Genomic DNA, 20817 nt, shown 5'->3' on the forward strand with positions numbered 1-20817 from the left:
AACCTTGAGCATAGAAGGCCAGCGCTATACCAACTCGCCAACCAGGTCGACATGATGATGAATGATGATGATTGCTTAAATAGGGATTTAGTTACTTTTTCAGCACTCTATAGCAACAAAAGTAAAACTTCCTCTATTGATAATAAAGAATCTAACGACTTTTGAACTACTGTTTGGCGACTTTCCGTACACTGCAGTTGGAAACAGTGCCTGCAGTCAGTCGTGAGTGTGATTTCATCGGAGTAGGACAGTTGTGTTGTGCAGTCGTGAGTGAGATTTCATTAGAGTGTAGACCTATAGTAGTGTTGTCATTATCATCATCATCATTATCCCTGGCGCTACAACCCTGGTCGAATCTTGGCCTGCTTAAGAATGTCTTGCCATTGGTTCCTATCGATTGCCTTGTTCTTCCAATTCCTGACACCCATGATTTTCAAATCCCTCTTAACACAGTCCAACCATCTGGTCTTCGGTCGTCCCACTTTCCTCCTTCCTTCAGTATCTGCTGAGAAGATACGCATTACTGGCTTATTTGGTTCCATCCGAGCCACATGACCCGCCCATCTCAGTCTACTGGACCGTATTGTTGTGCAATGATGAATATTCACTTCGTCTATTCCTCGTGAAGGCGTATATCAAGTGCAGAAAGGAGATTTTCGAAGACTACGTTCCAACGCAATTCCTATTTCATCAAACTTATTTTCCGCAAGCCCATGACGTCTTCGTTTTCTTTTCTGGTCAATCACAGAGCCAGTTTTTATTAAACTTATCCACTAACTGCGATGTTGGTTTTCGTTATGGAACTTGATTGCTAGGAAATTTACTTGTCTCGTTCTGCCACACAACTTTCTGTATATCTCGATGTACGACTTCAAGATCATTATACGACGGCGTAGTGAATATCTCACCATTGCACAACACTACTACTGTACATTGATGAAATCTCACTCACGACTGCACAACACAACTGTCCTATTCCGATAACATCTCACTCATGACTGACTGACTGCAGGCGGGAAGAGCGCCACGATTTCGTGGAGGGGAATGTCGGCGACTGCACAGGGCTCCGGTCGCCAACCAGCCGAGCAATGTTTCGGGACTTTTAAACTGCCCGCAATGTAGAATACACTAAAATCATATTTGGAACTCATAAATTTAGCGTTTCCGGACCCATGTTATTATAATCTATTTTTCTTCTCCACATATGAGGAATCCATTCCTGAAGTTTTTCCCCATATTTTTGTTATATTCTGTACAGAGTCAAGAGCTTAGTACGACTTTGTGCATTTCCATGAGAGACGAATGGTTTTTATTTGAATAACTGTCCTTAACATTTTAATCACAAGTAGCGGCATAAATATAAAAGGCACTAAATACTTTCTTCTAGATTATAAGGAAGCAAACAGGGGAAGTGGACTCTGAATCGCTCTCCTTAGGCCAGACGGCCACCTCCAGCCATTCCAACTCAATCTCCCGATTACGACACAAGAAGTTTAGAGTGCCTTTGCTTCTATGTCGTGCAGATTGCTAGTCATAAAGTCTAGGTCCACTGCTACACATTACGAAAATCAACCTCTCCATATTGCAAAATTGTTTGGTCCCATTCCAGCAGTTTCTCTTGGACCTTAAGGCCACTGTTAAATTACAGTGTTGGTGTTTACGTCCACTCAACACCGGAAGTTGTAATTATAGCCGTAACTAACAACAAATCAAAACGAAATAACAGACACAGGCCTCTCCAGATTTTCTGTTTATAAAATCAGACTTCCATTAATAATAGTAATGTGTAACGTGTGATCAGCACCATGACCCTCCAGTCGTTAAACCTGATTTTCGAAACCGAATATCTCTACCTGACTTAGCTCCCAAAATTCATCACGATGCTGGGTGGACACTGGTCCCTTACACCGGCAGAAATTTCATGAGAAAATTCCTTCCCCACGAGGATTGAAATCAGTGCAATTTCTGTAACGCGAGTCCTAGGCATAATGATTTAGGTCCATATTCATAGACATTCTTAGCGCGGGCTTCCGGTGGATGATCGTATTCATAAACCAGTGTTAGCGATATGATATGATATGAAACCTGTACAAGTAATCAGTCGATAGCCGGGGCTAGTTTAGCACGCTCGTAGCGCGGGCTTGCGAAATATCTATGCATAACACCCTTAGGGTTTAGACCACAACGCTACGGCATGGAATTGCACAATGTGATCCACAAGGATTATGAAGTGAATTGTATGGACTTTCTTTATACTGAATTTGGTACTTCAAGGGTTAATAACTTTCCGTTTAAAACTGAAGCTGTGTTAAAATACCATGAAGACTTAAGAGGGGCATGAAGGTAAAGCTCCATGTTTTTATGAGTTCGATACTGTACTAAAATGAGATTGTGTGGTTGACATCATGCTCCGACCGCCTTTAACTCCGAGAAAGACCTAGTAGGCCTTATTCGATTTTACAGTAGGGCAAGGCCCAGTTGTACTATCACGGAATAAATCTTGGAATAGCTATTCCTGGAATAACCTAAATGTAGAATAAATGAAGCTGTGTGTTGTATGACGTTCGTTTATTTCAAGGTTATCTACAGTATTCCATAGTTAGAATTAGAACAGGTTGGCAATCTTTAGTTGGTGTTTTGTTTATAAAATGCATTCACAATATCAGTATTTTTTCTTATATTTTTGAACATATTATTACCATTTTGTCTATAGAGTTTATTATAAAGAAATGAATTAATCAAAAGGAATTAGGAATCGAAACTATAAGATACATTTAAGCTAGTTGAGATAGTGAATGACTATAATAAGGTGCTAGTAAACAAAAACAAAAAACAAAACTGATGTCATAAGTCATAAAGTATAACAAGAGCAAGCGAGTGGGAGTTTGCAGCTAGATTATTTAATTCTCAGACTAATACCACAGTCTAGTATATACAGTCACTAAGCTTGAGTTGTTGAGGGTACTAGGAACAATAGACTGTGCAGGTACTATTTCGCATTGTCTGTAATGAGGCGATAGTAGCGATCCTAGTGGTTAGCAACTATTAATGGATGCATATTTACTACGTATTGAGCTTCGTGACTGTATATTCTAGTTCTACAGGAATGTAAAACGCAATACTGATATTATAATATTACAATACTACCTTATGAATTTGTTTGAAATTGAATTTTAATTATTAAAAAAATTGGCATTTCTTTACAATGAAGAGAATGTGATTTATTTTTAGCTTTCTGTCATGTGTTCCAAATCATCACTGATTAATTTCAGTACGCTTAAAACGGTGTCCACTTTGAGTCTAAATCTTGTCAGATATTCTTCAACGTCACATTCATTTCATACATCATGTTTATTATGCTTTATTTTTATTTATTTATTTATTTATTTATTTATTTATTTATTTATTTATTTATTTTCGCGTTCCCAAAAATATATCATAAATACAGTATAGCCTAGTAATCCACAATCAGTATCAGAGATTCATGTCTAATGCTGCCGCCATTTTGTAATTTATTCTCTGGATAACAATTTAACAGCGACTAAAAGCATGGAATAGCTTATTCGGAAGATATTCTCTGAATAGTGCACTATTCCGAGTTTGCACGACACATTTCTAGCGTAACCATGGAAATAATTTTAACAGGACTTTATTCCGTGTTCTGGGCCTAAGTGAACCCAGAGCTATTCTGGAAGTTACGGCAACGAGAAAAATCCTATCAACAGTTATGTAGGAACAGTTTAATTATAAACACCTCATGATCCTATGTCCATTTGGACTCCGGGTTTTGAACCCGCGCACTCGGCGTATAAAACAACTGTTATAGTCGTTTCAGCTAACAGTTTCGTTTGATAATTTCAAAGCGGCAATTTAACTGTACTAATAAATAAAAAGCATTGACATAGTAGCGTGTATCAGCTCTACTAGTTAACCTCGCGAAAACAAGGCCGTCCGCCCATTCAGCTGTTTCGAGGATAGCGAAAGAACTCAATTGAAGGTTCCAACATACATTATATCTAACAAATATATAATCTTCAATGAGAATCACTTTATGCTGATTCACATGAGCACACATCCTGCTTCCCCCGTCCGGTAGAAGAAAATCCTCCAAACGTAACGTAATGGCGACTTTCACAAATCGTACGACGTTCGATTCGGACCAATCACAGCAAGTTGTAACATTAAATTCCTACGATTCCAGACTGTCTGTATAGAAAGTAAGGACTAAGTGCCATCTCTTTGTTCAGAGGACAACGTTCTCGTCTTCGACAAGCCACGATTTCACATTATGAGAGAATTTCGATTCCGTTGTGACATGAAACACGCTTGTAAACTTCCTTACCTGTGACGTACCAGCACAGACGGCTGTGTAACAGATAGAGTCTTCTTATTTGTGAGCACAGTCTACATGATGTAGGTTAATAGCCGACGTGCAAGGGCAAACACTGCGACGTACTACATGTTATCAATCATTTCTTGTTTAGATAGTGAACATTTTTTAAAATAAAGTTGTGAACAATCTTTAAATAAAGTTCTAGACTACGTACTTATTTCTTTTACATTAGCCAAAGACTTGTTGAAGTTGAGCTTGTGTCCATTTATTACGTCGATCAGTATCAAATTCTGTTGATAATTGAAGAATGTAAACAATAAAGGTTGTAAGCGCACAGAACAAAATTTTTCAGGAGAGACATTTTTCTCCATCCAAAAAAAAATAAATAAATAAATAATAACAATAATAATAATAATAATAATAATAATAATAATAATAATAATAATAATAATAATTGATTTATTTAATCTGGCAGAGCTAAGGCTAGTAGGCCTTCTCTCCCGCCCAGCCAGACTATAATTCTAATTGAATACAAATTATACACTACAGGTTGCATACATTAACTAGGGTCTATTTTCACTTTGAAATCCAACATAATTATGACTTTTGTAGGTTATTGGACTTCATATATACAACCTGTTTTGACAACCTCTAAAAAAATGACAAAAATGGCTCTTACAACCTTTGTTGTTTACGAATTTGTTTCGTCCAGTCCGTGTATTTTATCTCTTCTTTCTTACTGACTTCTAGCTGCCTGTTTTAGTATAATTCTTATTCTTTTTTAGCCTTTCTTCTTTCAATCATTTTCTTTCACTTGTTATTTTTTCTGTATGTTATATCATCATAATTTTTTCGTATTCCTTTTATCTATCTATTTTCATTTATTTTTTTATTTTCCATCGGTCTTTCTTTAATTGTTTCTTTCTTAGTGTTGTATGACCATCTTTTCTTAATTTCTATAGTTTTTTTCTTTTTTCACCCGTGTCTTTCTTACATTGTTTTCTTCTTATTGGCATCTGTTCATTTTTAGTCAGAAATGTATATTACTTTTATTGACTCGCATTTCTTTCCTTCTTTCTTTCTTTTTACTTTATCTTTTCTTTCTTCTTTTTATATACGTTTTATTTGCATAATTTCCTTATTATTATCTATTTAACTTCCGTTAGATATCTATCGTTCGTATTTATTTCTATTTGTATATTTTCTTTCCTTTTTCCTACGTTCTTCTTTTTATATTAGTTTTTCTTGCATCATTTCCTTATTAGGCCTATTATCTATTGAACTTTCGTTAGATATTTTCTTTCGTACTTATTTATAGCTATAAATTTTCTTTCTTTCCCTCATTTTTGTACCTATCTCAGTCTTTCTTTCATTATTACTCTTTATTTTTATTTTACCTTCCCATTTACTTCTTCCTTTATTTCCATCTTAATTTTTCATTTCTTCCTTTATCCCCAAATTTCTTTGATTAATGTCGGTCTGGCCTTCTGTGCCCGTGGTTGCGGGTTTGATCCCGGTCCAGGTCGATGGAATTTAAGTGTGCTTAAATGCAACAGGCTCATGTCAGTAGATTTACTAGCTATAAAAGAACTCTTGCTGAATAAAATTCTGGTACACCGTCGACGTTGATATAATCTCTGCAGTTGCGAGTGCTGTTAAATAAAACACAATTTAATTTTTTATTTGATTAACTACTTTTTCTTTCTTTACTTTATGTTTGTTCCTCTATTTCAACGATAAATGTTCATTTCTTCCTCCATCTCCTTTCTTTGATGAATTACTTTCTTTTCGTTCTTCCTTTACATTTTATTTCCTTTTTATTTTATTTTTGCTCCTTCATTAATCTCCTTCTTCCTTTGATTAATTACTTTCTTTTCCTCCTTTCTTTCCTTTTTATTTATCTTTTTTTTAATTTTGTCTTAATTTTTTATTTCTTCCTTTGTCGCAATATTCCTCCTGTAATTTCTTTATTTTAATCCTTCTTTCTTTTCTTTCATTTAACTCTGACTTTTTTCCATAATTTCTTTTACCTAATCTTCATTTATTTATTTATTCATGCTCTTTTTTCCTTCTTTCTTTATTAAGTGTATCTGCTCTCCTTTCTTATTTTTATCTGTACTATACATTTTTCGTCTTTATTTCATTACCTTTCTTTCTTTACTCCTATCTTTTTTCTTCTTCTTTACTTGTATTTATCCTTTTGTCTCATTTATAAGTATTTCATACTTCGTCTGTTTTTTTACTTACTTTTTCTTCATTTCTCATTATTCTTTTTTCCTATTCTTTCTGTATTCCTTCTTCCATTTTCTTCCTTGTTTGTTGTATTTACAGTAAGTCAATCAATGCAAAGTATGTTCCAGGGTGCGAACGAAGGACTGTTTTTGATCCTTCAAGATAATAATCAGTATATTGAGATCTCCATGTTTACAGGTTCGTGTTTGAAAGCATCATAACTTAGATATACTGACAAAATACTATTTAGTGAACATGCGATCTCAAAAACCGATCTCCAGTTATGCATGAGGCTGTAAGGACCTGCCTGCCTGCCTTCCTTCCCTTGGAGCAGCATCCAAACAATCAAAGGTTCTCTAGCTGCTGCCGCGCCCCGCCTCCTTACGATGCAGCATAAGCTGCAGGAATTGAGAAGGATTTGTTCCAGACGTTAGGAACAAGAGCGAAGTAACAGCAGCATACTGTGATCGGTATCTGCCTCTTGTAATCCGCTTCTCTGGGAGGTCTTTCATGGCAGAGAACTTTTTGCTTATGAACATAAGACAAACTGTTCTCTAAACGATTTAAATAAACTTGTAAGATTAACTACAATGGCTGTTCGTGTACACCACAATTAAATAAAAGGCTATATCATTGCTATTACATTATTACGATTAGAAACAATTATATTTTGGTAAAATAAAATGTTAATTACCGATACACAGAATGTTACACAGTTTAAAACTAGCTTACAGCTGACAGCCATAAATAGTTAAAAAAAAAAAAAAAAAACTGATTGCATGGTTAACTTTGATCAGGATAAATTTCACTTTCTCATGTTTAAAATTTCTCTCAGGTCTCGTTACATGTTTTCCTACATTGGAAGATGTCTGAACGGAGTCCGTTCGAAGGACATAGGTCTGTATGCAAGTTCCTACACCGTCAGGGTATGATCTTCCTTGGATGTGTAAATTGCTACACAGGTCGGAGTTCCTTTGAAAGATGATATCGTCGTTGTTCCTGCAATAATTCCTATGTGCAAAATATAAAATTGTTCAATAAGAAGAAAAAACACATTTATTCATTCTATGGCAGTGGTGCGTAGGAGACTGTGAATTCTTACATTTTCGAAAGAAAGAAATATAATTAGGATAGGAGATTTTATTATTTGCTGTATCACTATTTAAGTTATATCTAATAGAGCAAAATCTGAAAATAAATAAATATGTCACATAGGAGTTATTGCAGGAACAACGACGACATGTATTCTCATATAAAGTAATTGTTCATATTACTAATGTCTGCAAATCTTTTCACTCGTTCCTCAACTCCAACTTTTACTATCACCATCCACACATTTTTAAATTTCTGGAAGTTTTGAAATCACGGTAGACAGACATACATTAAAATCCGTAGTTACCGGTTAGGTATTAAGCCCAGATGAAACATGAAATCGCACAATAAACTACAATATATACAGCGTACTGGTGCATTCAGAAGGCCCTAGTACCACGATTTAATTACGTTAAAATAGTTTCATATAAAAAAAGAATGCGACACTGAAACAAGTGGTTGACAGTCCAAAGTCTGGATAACGCGGGAGGGAAAAATTCTGTCCTGTGCAGAAACCAAAAGTTGTTTCGCATGTACAGATCCAGAAACAAAATTTAACCGCCTATTTACTGAGCATGTACAATATGCTATAACTAAAACTTGGAAAATTAAAGTGTTCCAAATTTTGTTTCTGGGTCTGTACTCTGACCATGTAGAAACTTATACACATCACTATTTGATGGACCGTGGCCTGTATATAAATTTACAGATCTTAATCGGAATGTACAGGAATAACAGCTTATCTGAACAGCATCTGATGTGTATTGAAGCGTTTGTGATTTATCACTTTTCTTTTTTTACTCTAAATATTTTCGCGTTAAATTAAATAAAAATAATAAATATAGTTAGTGTAAAACTCTTAAAGATTGAAACTCCACTGCTGTTGAAGTTTACAAATTTAACTTACATTAATTCATAGTCTACAGAGCTGAAATTTAGAAAGACATCCTCGTTTACTATTAGCGGATAGCAACAAATGCTTAACATGAAGTGGTACCAACATTAAAACGAAAAAGTATCTTTCTCCATTTCTGTAAAAACTCTTAACATATCTTTTTCAGAAATGAAACTTCATTGATTATTTTTTGTATGTTATAAATACTCGTAGTAGCTTAAAATATCCGGTGAGTTTTTAGATGTAGCCCACATGAAAAACGTATGAGACGAAAATAATTGTCCAAGTTGATTACAAAATAACTTGTTCTTCGCATTTATTTTTTTTACTAAGTATAATTGCTTATTTCCGGCATCATAATGACTTCAAACCACAGGTTTTCATTGTGTGTTCGTCTGGTGTCAGGTCGAAAATGGCAATTGAGTTATTGAACATACGAGTGTGAGGAATGCATTGGTACACTGACATTGCTTTCGATTTAAGAGGTCTAGTTGTTAGGAAGCGGCACTCGTGCTCTGGAACTGTGTTTGTGCGTGGGTTTGAATCCCTTTAGAGTTCATTAATCTGGTTGGATTTTGTCCGAGGTTTTGCCTAACTGTAAGGTATAAGGCCCGTATACAAGCTTGATATCGCGAGAATATGTTGTCACTCGCTCGTCTGGGCTCATCAAATGAAATTCTTCTTTCACGCTCAATATTAGCCTGGGGTTCATTAGAGGAACTCCTCTAATATGTGTGAATTCGTGCGAAAGACTTTGTCGTTAAAACTATTATATATATATATATATATATATATATATATATATATATATATAGAAATTAAGAAATGGAGATATGAAAACAAGAAACAAAGGAAGAAATAAATAAAGAAGTGTAGAAAGAAAGAAAAATTGAAATAAAAAAGATAAAAGAAGAAAGAAAGAAATCCGGAAATGTTGAAAGAAAACAAAAATGGAAAGAGAAGAGAAGAAATAGAGCAATCAAGAAATGGAGGAAGAAAGGAAACATCAAATAAGAAAAGAATGAATTGGGAAATCAAAAGTGTCACATTCTCCATAAGCAAAATTTTGTTCAAATCTAAATTGTGATGTTATTGGTGATAATTGTTAGTAGTATTAAGTCATAATCATTTTCGTTTTCAGTCTATGTTACGTTATAAATTATATAATTGTATAGTTCAATTAATCACAATTTAAAACATATTAATGACATATTAAATGCAAAGTAAAATTCAAGTGTCCCAAATTTTTGGTCCGCCAGTGTATGCCATCCATACCCTCTTACCTAGTATCTCGTTTTGTTTACCTTTCACTACCTCGAACCCGGAACATGTACCTTCTCTCTATTCCTCTGCACAGAACATCCTTCTACTCATCATCTTTCCGCATATCTATTCCACCCTTCTGGAACTCTCTCCCTGACCATGTCAGAGACTGTCGGACAATATAAAAATTCAAATTTAAATTAAAAATCACATACTAGTTCATGGAATTGCTTTTTGAAAACCTGTCAGGTTGCACAACTTCGGCTTAACCCATGACATATAGTAAATATTGTAACTATGCTGTTGTAAAAATTGACAATTAATATGTAATCTATTTATTACAATTATTATTATTATTATTATTATTATTATTATTATTATTATTATTATCATCATCATCATCATCAGTTATCACTATCATCATTGCTATCTCTGTTTTTCTTTTTTTTTCTTGTATTAGCTCGATGAGAGCTCTATAGTATTCTTTTGACCCTGTTGACCCTCTATAGGGCTTTAATTTAATTTGTATTATTTTCACCAGTGTCTGTATTTCTTTTTTGTATTTATATGTGCTATCTGGTGGGATGGAAGAGAAGGCCTTAATCCTGTCAGATTAAATAAATAAATAAATAAATAAATAAATAAATAAATAAATAAATAAATAAAATAAATAATATATTATTCAAATATAACTTTACATTAGAGAAGCCAGTGAATAAATATTATAGTTATTTAAAAGTACAGTAAAACCTTTTGATTACGAGTAACTTGGGTTGCGAGTGCTTTGAAAAACGAGCGAATAATGAGGAAACAATTTTGTTTGATGTCTTGCAATACCAACAGCACGATTTGTACATAACTTGCTTCACTTGCGAGCAACAGCAAGAAAGACGAAGAGAAAAGAGCGGACGAATTTTTCGCTTCAAATGAGATTAAAGAGATGTGTAAAAAGTGGGAAGCAGTACAAAATTTTGTTCAAATTCATCATCCTGATAAGGTTGTAGCAGTGCGTGCGATAAATCTGTTGAACGACAACGCAATGTCACATTTCCGCAAAATCCTCAAAACGAAGCAAAAGCAGGTGTCATTGGATAGATTCTTAGTCGAAGCGAAAGATCCCAGTTAGTCAAGCAGTCAGAAGTGATTCGTTTAGTGATAGTGGAAATACTTTCTTAAAATGTACAAGAAGTTTACTAAGCAGTAAAACAGATGAAAGACACTCAAAAACAAAATGCAGTAAAGTAATTTGTGTTGCACTATTGTATTCAATTTTACCTAAATTATACTATATTTTATATGAATAAAAGGTTTGAAGCGAATTAATCTGAGTTTTCATTGTTTTTACGAAGAAAGTCGCTTTGATATGAGAATGTTATGAATTAAGAGCACGTTTTCAAAACGAATAATGCCCGTAATTCAAGGTTTTGCTGTACTGGCATCGCTACAATGTATTTTATTGAGCCACCACAAAGGTTCAAGGTAGCAGCAAGTTGAAGCACTTTTATTCATTAAAAGTGTCGTACAATAAGTACATCGTCGAAAGCAAAACACTAGATGAGTCAACCACCCGGGGAAGTCCCGGCAATTATACTAAAAATAAAACCACATGCTAGACAGTTGACGCTGCTGCAGACATTTTGTACCGCGCTGCTTAGGCCACTTCCATTCTCCAGACGAGAATATTCAAAGAGATTTAAATTAAGAGGAATTCCAGCCGAGGAAAAGCTGCGACGCCTGCACGAACAACGCTGTGGAGATTACGAGGGCCACTCCACTCGCCGTTGTTTTCCTATCGGCAGCAGCGAACGATAGCTTGTACTCATGACAGCACAAAGATTTCCTCACCTTGTTAGACGAACTTAAAACTTCTTATTAACAAGCATTCAAGGTTGACGAAGAGTTTTTGTATTCTTTCTTCGAAGGCATCATCACTCGATACAAAGGATTTGTCGTTTTTTATATCTTTGGTTAATCTACCAACTTGTATGCAGTCAAAATCGATTTAACAGACTTGTTATGTACACTTTGAAAGTGTTTTATAATAAGATTACGGAAAGAGTTTGCTTCGAGACCTCCACTATGGTTTAGAGTGCGGTTACAATAATTTTTTACATAGAACTACGTCTTTGTATTCAGCACGGTGCGGTAGGTCGCCAACCTCTAGGTAACAATGCACAAAAACTAGGTATAAATTAATCGTATGTAACTTCTGAATAAATGAAAACAGAGAAACGAAATGTGTACCACCGTATAAATAAACGAGTCCCAAAATCACTAAACCAGCATTTTTGCGTCCATAGATCCTCAGCTCCTTATCCAATATGCGTCCCGGGTCTCTGCAGAGCCATTACCAAAATGCTTCCCATGTAAAACAGAAGTTGGCAATACTTTCGATGGTGTTTTGTTTATAAAGTGCATTCACAAAACCAGTTTTTTAATGCATTTCTGAACATATTATTACTATTTTGTCTACGGAGTTTATTATAAGGAAATGAATATGGATCAGAAGGAATTATAAATCAAAACTGTAAGATAGAAGATATATGTAAGCTAGTTGAGATAGTGGATGACCATAAGGTGCTAGAAAAAAAAAACGTGCTATAAGTCATAACGTCTATCAAAAGGAAAGAGCACGGGAGTTGGTAGCTCAGACTAATACCTACAGGAATGCTGAAAGTAATACTGGTATTATAATATTATGTACAATATTGTCTTATGAATTTGTTGAAAATTTAATTTTAATTATTTATAGAATTAGCTTTTCTTTACAATGATGATAATGTAAACTATTTTACCTGCCTGTTATGTGTTCCAAATCATCATTGATTAATTCCAGTACGCTTAAAACAGTGTCCATTTTTAGTCTAAATATTGCCAGAAATTCTTCATCGTCATACTCATTTCATGCATCAGGTCTATTATGCCTATTTTCTTTTATTTCTGCGTTCTCAAAAATATATTATAATAATTCACAATCAGTATCAGAGATTCATGTCTAATGCTGCTGTCATTTTATAATTTATTCTCTAGATAACGATATAATAGCAACTGAAACCATAGAATAACTTTATCGGAAGATATCCTCCGAATAGTGCACTATTCCGAGTTTGTACGACACATTTCTCGCATAACCATGGAGTTAATTTTAACAGGACTTTATCCCGTTTTCGTACAACTGGGCCTTAGAAGAAAAAATTAGGATTTGCATAAGTTAACTCGTGCTTGGTTTGCATTGTCTCAAGCTATGGTATTGAACAGTGCTGACTGGCTATAAATGATTATCGTCTACCGCCAAATATGAATTTCTGGTCGAAAGATCGAAACCATAAAAGTAGAAGTTTAAAGAACTAGAAGATAATGAAATTACAGTATTGAAAATTTGTCACTACTAAGACATTCCGGACAAAATCCAGCCCACTGTGAATTATGACCTGTCTGCCTTCTGACGAGGACAGTTTTCCGTTCCTTCACAGCGGTCAGGAAAGTAAGTTTTGAACGATTAGATTTCAAATAAATACCAGTCCCGAGAAGAGTATGTCCGAGAGCTCGAAGGCTGTGGCGTTGTCACTGTTTGTATTAATGCGTTGATGGGTTTTCTGATTTGTCGACTCAGTTGTAATGTGAGAAATAGAGGAAAGGAAAGAAAATAGTTGTTAAATGTATTTTAGATGAATTGTGTGGAAATGGGACAGTGATGACGAACAAACACTTGGGCTGAGAGGTTCCGGCGCAAGGCGTGACTCTGGAAAGAATCTGTTCTTGACAGACTGCTGAGGATCATATAACAGGGGAGAATTTTGGAAGCAAGCCCCTTAATTGCGGCATTCTGTGTGGCAAGCAGCCAGAGCGCGGCCTGTAAACTGGAGACCTTCCACGCCATTCATTTTCTTCACAATCAGCCATTTCTAAGGCCGGGAATTTCTCAGCTGGGTACCCCACAATTACAATTTGAAACAGCGTGCTGCAATAGCCTCACTTCTAGTTTTACCTTAACATATTGACCGAATGGTAATTACTTTGAGAACAGCTGAACATCGCATCGCGTACAAGAATGCGGCTTGTATCTTATCCCTATGGTTCGAAACCTGTGATCGGCTAACAGATTGTGCTGACTTAATTAACACAATGACTACATGCAGGGGGAGTCAGAAGTGCGAGGAGAAATCTTGACTCAACACACTGCCACTCCCTCCAGCACATAATAGCCTATATACTGTGACAGAATATGTACAGAGTCGGACCTCGGCCTTCATTTATAAGAAATCTTGAGGTAATGGAATGAACTATGAGTCTTTATCCAAAGTACTTCACGTTAAACAATCGACAGGTGTATAGCTTTACTATGATGCAGATATTTATGTAGAACTATGTGTGGGAGTGATCACACAAGGCGAATACTAGGAAAATAAGGGGAATACTAAGAGAAAAAAGAAATACAAGGAGAAAAAGGAGGATCCAAGGAGTTGATGATCCATTTTTCAGTCCACGATCCAATATCATATTATTTCATAGGACGAAATTAAAAAAAATGTCTTCAGATTTTTTCATTTTTTACAAAAAGGATAGAAAAGGGGGAATACAAGGGAAAAGGGAGAATATATGGAGAAAAGGGAGAAAATAAGGAGAACAAGGGGAATACAAGGGAAATAAGGGGAATAAAAGGAGAACGAGAGGAATACAAGGGCAACAAGAGGAAAAGGGATACAAAAGGAACAAGGCGAATGAAAGGAGAACAGAGGGAATACAAGAAGACAAGGGGAATACAAGGAGAACAAGTGGAGTAAAAGGATAACAAGTGGAATAAAAGGATAACAAGTGGAATAAAAGGATAACAAGTGAAATGAAAGGATAACAAGTGGAATATAACAAGTGGAATAAAAGGATAACAAGTGGAATAAAAGGATAACAAATGAAATGAAAGATAACAAGTGGAATATAACAAGTTGAATAAAAGGCTAACAAGTGGAATAAAAGGATAGCAAGTGGAATAAAAGGATAACAAGTGAAATGAAAGGATAACAAGTGGAATAAAAGGATAACAAATTAAATGAAAGGATAACAAGTGGCATATAACAAGTGGAATAAAAGGATAACAAGTGGAATATAACAAGTGGAATAAAAGGATAACAAATTAAATGAAAGGATAACAAATGGAATATAACAAGTGGAATAAAAGGATAACAAGTGGAATAAAAGGATAACAAATGAAATGAAAGGATAACAAGTGGAATAAGAGGATAACAAATGAAATGAAAGGATAACAAGTGGAATATAGCAAGTGGAATAAAAGGATAACAAATGAAATGAAAGGATAACAAGTGGAATATAACAAGTGGAATAAAAGTTGGAATAAAAGGATAACAAGTGGAATAAAAGGATAACAAGTGAAATGAAAGGATAACAAGTGGAATAAAAGGATAACAAGTGAAATGAAAGGATAACAAGTGGAATATAACAAGTGGAATAAAAGGATAACAAGTGGAATAAAAGGATAACAAATGAAATGAAAGATAACAAGTGGAATATAACAAGTTGAATAAAAGGCTAACAAGTGGAATAAAAGGATAGCAAGTGGAATAAAAGGATAACAAGTGAAATGAAAGGATAACAAGTGGAATAAAAGGATAACAAATTAAATGAAAGGATAACAAGTGGCATATAACAAGTGGAATAAAAGGATAACAAGTGGAATAAAAGGATAACAAGTGGAATAAAAGGATAACAAGTGAAATGAAAGGATAACAAGTGGAATAAAAGGATAACAAGTGAAATAAAAGGATAATAAGTGAAATAAAAGGATAACAAGTGGAATAAAAGGAAAACAGGGGAAATACAAGGAGAACGGGATTACAAGGGGAAGAAGGAGAATAAAATGAGAACAAGGGGAAACAAGAAGAACAAGGGGAATATAAGAGGAACAAAGGAATAAAAGGAGAACAAGTTGAATAAAAGAAAGAAGGTGAATAAAAGGAGAACAAGGGGAATAGGAGGACAACAAGAAGCATAGAAGGACAACAAGGGGTAAAGGACAATAAGGGGCGTAGAACAAGGGGAATGAAAGGACAAGGGTCATATAAGGACAAGGGGAAAAGAAGAACAAGATGAATAAAAGGAAAATCGGAGGAATAAAAGGAGAAGGGTCATAGGAAGACAATCAGGGGAATAGGATGAATAAAAGGACAATCGGAGGAATAAAAGGAGAAGGGTCATAGGAAGACAATCAGGGGAATAGGATGAATAAAAGGACAATCGGAGGAATAAAAGGAGAAGGGTCATAGGAAGACAATCAGGGGAATAGGAGGACACCAAGGGAAACAAAGGAGTTACAAATGAGAACAAGGAGAAAGACGCAGTTATACATAAAAAAAGAGAGAGAGAGAGAGATACCGGTAGAGAGAAATTCTTTGGAAGTTACGACAATTGTACGACTTTGATCAACACAAATATATAAGAAAATATATTGGAGTCACACTTCGATCTGCAAGTGTTAGAAATCATCAGCTACAGGACTGAAGTGTGTTTGAATGCAGTAATGACCAAGTAATTCTACCACTTTCAAATCTGTCCCCTGAAAAAATACTACAATCCTTTGCAAGTAGGCTTAACTACAATTTTTTCGTGGAATAGTGAACGGAGAATTAATAAAAGGGTATCTTGTCAAATTGTCACTATAGTACTCCACAGATCCGCATCTGTCTTTGTTGCAGCCAACTATTCAGGAACGCAAGCCTGTTGACGGCAAGGTGTGGTGTTATAAATACCAGAAAATGCTGACGAGTGAGGGGTGTGTTGTTCCTGAAACTATGAGTGTAACGCGATACCTGAGTTGCCTTTATCTCATTCTCCTTGGAGAATTCAAAACTGGTTGGCAACAGAAGCCGCTTCAAGCAGGTGCTTGACAAACGTCTTCGTTAAATACCCACAGCTAGAGCTCTTGGTTCCGGTCATAGCATTAATAATCTCTAATCTACTTACCTCTCGTCGCAGGCGCAGTGCATTATGGTATTGATGCGCCAGTTAAACAGTCCATATTTCTCCTCGAAAGCGGAGATGAAGAATGGACAAGCTGTGTCGTGGACTCTGCAGCATTTGTCGGCCATGCCGAAGCCTCCCAGATGCGTGTATTTGGAGGCACTCCTTCCTTTCCCGCACCACTTGGTGCCGGGTACTCGGAACAAATCCATCAGTTCTCGTTTCCGCCTGTAAGGTTATGTATGATCTGTCTAGCTTACCTTGACCATCAAGTTCCGGCACTGACAGCTTCTTGCTTGAGCCTGTGAGCGAACATCAACAATCAAAGTTTCACAAACATCACACAGTACAGGTCTCACGACACAGATTATGTGTATTTCCAGAAGCGTTTAGTAAAGTCACTTTCCATGTGGACGATGTTAAGAATTTGCAGACGAAATTTATTAACAGACCAAAAGTTATTGATGATAATGTAAATGACAATTGATTTCTGTGAAGGCAGTAAGGATCATCGTCAACCATTTAGGGAAGAACAGATCTCCAAAGTAATATGTATTTAAGGAGGGAGACGGATGAAATTTTGGTCATTTTTTTCTAGTGCCATCAGGTTGTCTTTCACATTTCTGGTCTTCTCTCCTGACACTGGCTTAGATGTAATCCACTGCTGAGGTTGGGACGTCTGAAAGGCGGAGTTACATTGCTCCGATCATGATTGTTAGGATGATCATGATTATTTTCAGTAAAAAAAATCGCATTTTCATGTTTTTTTGTGAGAAATAAATCCGTAATCTTTTATTTATATGTTAGACAGTTTTCAGTGCTCTGCGGCTCTTGAAGCATAAACATTACGACATTTAAATGGTTGTGCCCTGAACTTGAATTTCATGCAAACTTTGCAAGCTGTTTTCTCATACTTTTTTCAGCACATTTCGTTACGTTTAAAGTGTAAAGACTCTTACAATTTTGATGCTAGGAATATGAAAATTCTACTGTATATTATAATTACTGTACGTAGTTAATGAAGTAAAGTAGCATTTTATAAACTATATACTTTAAAAATTAAAATAATAAACATAGTTAGTGGACACGAAAATTAAAATTTTGAAGTTTTGTATTTGAAAAAAGATCTCTCCAAAATTTTGTAAAATAAAAGAAGAAAGAAATAAAAAGTCGTGCATGAAACTTAAATTTTGTAAGAGAAGATAGATTTTGAAAATACGCAGTTTTCTATGTGTTATAATTACTGTACGTAGTTAATGAAGTAAAGTAGCATTTTTTATGAACTAAATACTTTCAAAATTAAAATAATAAATATAGTTAGTGGACACGAAAATTAAAATTTTGAAGTTTTGTATTTAAAAAAGATCTCTTCAAAATGTTGTAGAAAAAAAAAGAAATAAATAAATAAAAAGTCGTGTATGAAACTTAAATTTTCTAACAAGATAGATTTTGAAAATATAGAATTTTCTTTTGAATGTTAATAACTCAAAAACCAATAATCTGATCATAATGGAACTTATATATGCAAGAATATTGATAGAAAAAGGATGAAGTCTGCAAAGCATAAAGTTTCTACGTTAAAAATTGTATAAAATAGAAATTTCACCCATTACTCCCCATGGCACAAGCCAAGATTTTTATTGAAAGAACCGCTCAGTCGCAGCAGAAAATTGACATTAAAAATCTAAAAAAATTTTAATTTCTTTATACACAAGTCAAAAATTCAAAGAAACGAGAATATTAGCAAGGATAATGAATACAATTTTTAATCAGTTTAGAGGTCAAAGAAAAAATCACGATCAGGATAGAATAGAACATGAATGTAATGCTGGATTCTGAAGTGGCGAGTTCTCTTGGTCTAAAGCTTCATTCAGTCTATATCCATTTCTATGCGTGCAAAATATTTTATGATACGCAAGAAAATGTTATTTACTGATGCAACCTTCATAGTTGATTTTATGCCTTATCTAGAACATTACATAATATGATAGTCAACGATGATCACGCGTTAACTTCTTTTCTTGTACTTGTTGTTTCTTTGCAACTGCATTTGACTGATACAACCCGAACTGAGTGATGTTTGCGAGACCTTGCAGTTTCAGTTGTAGAAGCTTGAGGGCTCCGACTTCGTACCTTCTATCACAGTGACAGTGACTCAGGGAGAACGGCCGAAAGTTGAACATGTGGTACTTTTTGGAGAATCCGGGGATCGAATGCGGACAAAGATCGTGGCGCCGACAGCAACGATCCACGTTGGACAGTCCGCCAAGATCCAGGTATTCGCTAGCTAGGTGCTTGTGACCGCACCACTTTGTGTCTGGAGCTATAAACATTTCCGCGATGCCGCGTTTTTTCCTGTAATGCCGTAAAGGACGAGGGTTCAATTTACATGGCAGCTAGTAGGTCATTCAGAAAGTTTACGAAAATATTCCAGGTAAATTTCTTATGTGATTACGGGTTCCAGGGGTTCATATTAAGGATTGAAGTGTTATGAACATTTAATTAGGTATTTCTTTATTCTCGTCCCTATTTCCTTTTCCACAAGATATATTTGCAGAATGATACGTAATTAGTACATAGGTATTAACTGTTTAAAAATAATCTAGTTGCATTCGCACGCATAGAGACTTTAATCGAATATTATTAATAGGGATCAGATAAAGTATTATTATCCACTGACTAAGCAACATAGTATATATTTGCGTGAGATTAAACAGCGATAAAAATCTTATTCTGGCAGCAGTACAGTGGATTCATGAGAAATAACTACCTACCTATACAATATACGAGGCGCGTCCATAAACTAACTTTCCCACTCGTCCCACAGCTAGCAAACCATATGTTGCGTGAAGCGACTGCTTGTACGTGATAGAGTAATATGTCCTGGCATGACACATGCGCTATCGGAACTTCCCGAGTGCTCTCAGTAGCTTCGTTACATTGGTTGAAGATGGACGTTCCTATTCCAACTCCCGCCGCGTGAAGTGCGGTCAGTGATAAAGTTTTTGAATGAGCAGGACATAGCGCCGATTGAAATTGATCGTCAGCTGTGCCAGGTCTATGGGCAAGCAGATGGTACGTTGCTGCTGTAGACAATTTTCAGCAGGACGCCAAAATGTGCATGACGAGGAGTGCAGTGGGAGGCCAACTATCATCACAGACGATCTTGTGGAGCAACGCACCATCTGCTTGCTCATGACGTTAAACATTCCATTCCTCTGGTGTAAATCTAGGAGCAAACAGCTCTTCGTCTCCCTTGCGCACGTCTACCTTTTACACAATCGATGTTTCATATAATCCGCAAGCTCGAGAAGTTCCTCATGGATGTCGTCATACAAGATGTCAAATGTGGCTTCTATGTCTGGAAGAGGAATGAACGACATGGCTAATAGTTCATACATTTGCACTCTGCTTGTTATTTTGTCTACTGTTGCAGCAGTTTTCTTGATCACGTATCATACTGGAATTGCATTACTACTTGGACATTTTGACCATGTTGACATTTTGGTATGGACTAGTTGCCTTGTGGACGTTTCCGGCGGTGGACTTTTTGGCTTGGACGACATAGTGCAGAACAATATGGTGTGAACATTTTTGTGCATTAGACATTCTACGATGGACATTATGTCTGCTCATCTTCTTAGTACCCACCCCTACATTACGATACTTAAATCTGATCGCGGCATTCTTAGCATACATCGTTACTTGCGTTGCTTATTTTATCTCTCAGAAGTTTAATATCGATGGAAGTTTAATAATTGGTTCCTTCTGAAATATCTTTTTATTTTGGAGATTTACAATGGACAGAACATTTTCTAGAAAGATCAAACTCTCTCAGATAGGGATTGCGTTAAGTAAGCCAGCCATTTTATGTCAAATGGTGTTCGAATAATGTATGAGTTAGTCACGGTAAGTGGCATTTATAGTGTCTTTTGAAGATGATACGAAATAAAATCATTCTTAAAGTAAACATTTAAAATACTCCGATTATTTACATGAAATATTTGCGAAAACTTTCTGAATATAGAAA

The 20817-nt window shown here is 35.5% G+C and overlaps 1 protein-coding gene across 3 annotated transcripts in view; it reads right to left on the bottom strand.

The window, feature by feature from the left end:
• LOC138715126 (uncharacterized) overlaps nucleotides 1-20817 on the bottom strand; it is a 175434-nt gene that overhangs the window by 79613 nt on the left and 75004 nt on the right. The window contains exon 3 of one of the 3 annotated variants that reach the window (XM_069847664.1): nucleotides 16791-17015. The exons of 1 other annotated variant lie outside the window; for it this stretch is intronic. In XM_069847664.1, coding sequence (XP_069703765.1) covers nucleotides 16791-17015 — 225 coding nt within the window. Of the gene's footprint in view, nucleotides 1-16790; nucleotides 17016-18920; nucleotides 19143-20817 lie in introns of all 3 variants that reach the window. One more of the 3 variants, XM_069847665.1, reaches the window with a different exon arrangement.

The sequence above is a fragment of the Periplaneta americana genome, chromosome 15 (genome assembly GCF_040183065.1).
Source record: "Periplaneta americana isolate PAMFEO1 chromosome 15, P.americana_PAMFEO1_priV1, whole genome shotgun sequence".
NCBI lineage: Eukaryota > Metazoa > Arthropoda > Insecta > Blattodea > Blattidae > Periplaneta > Periplaneta americana.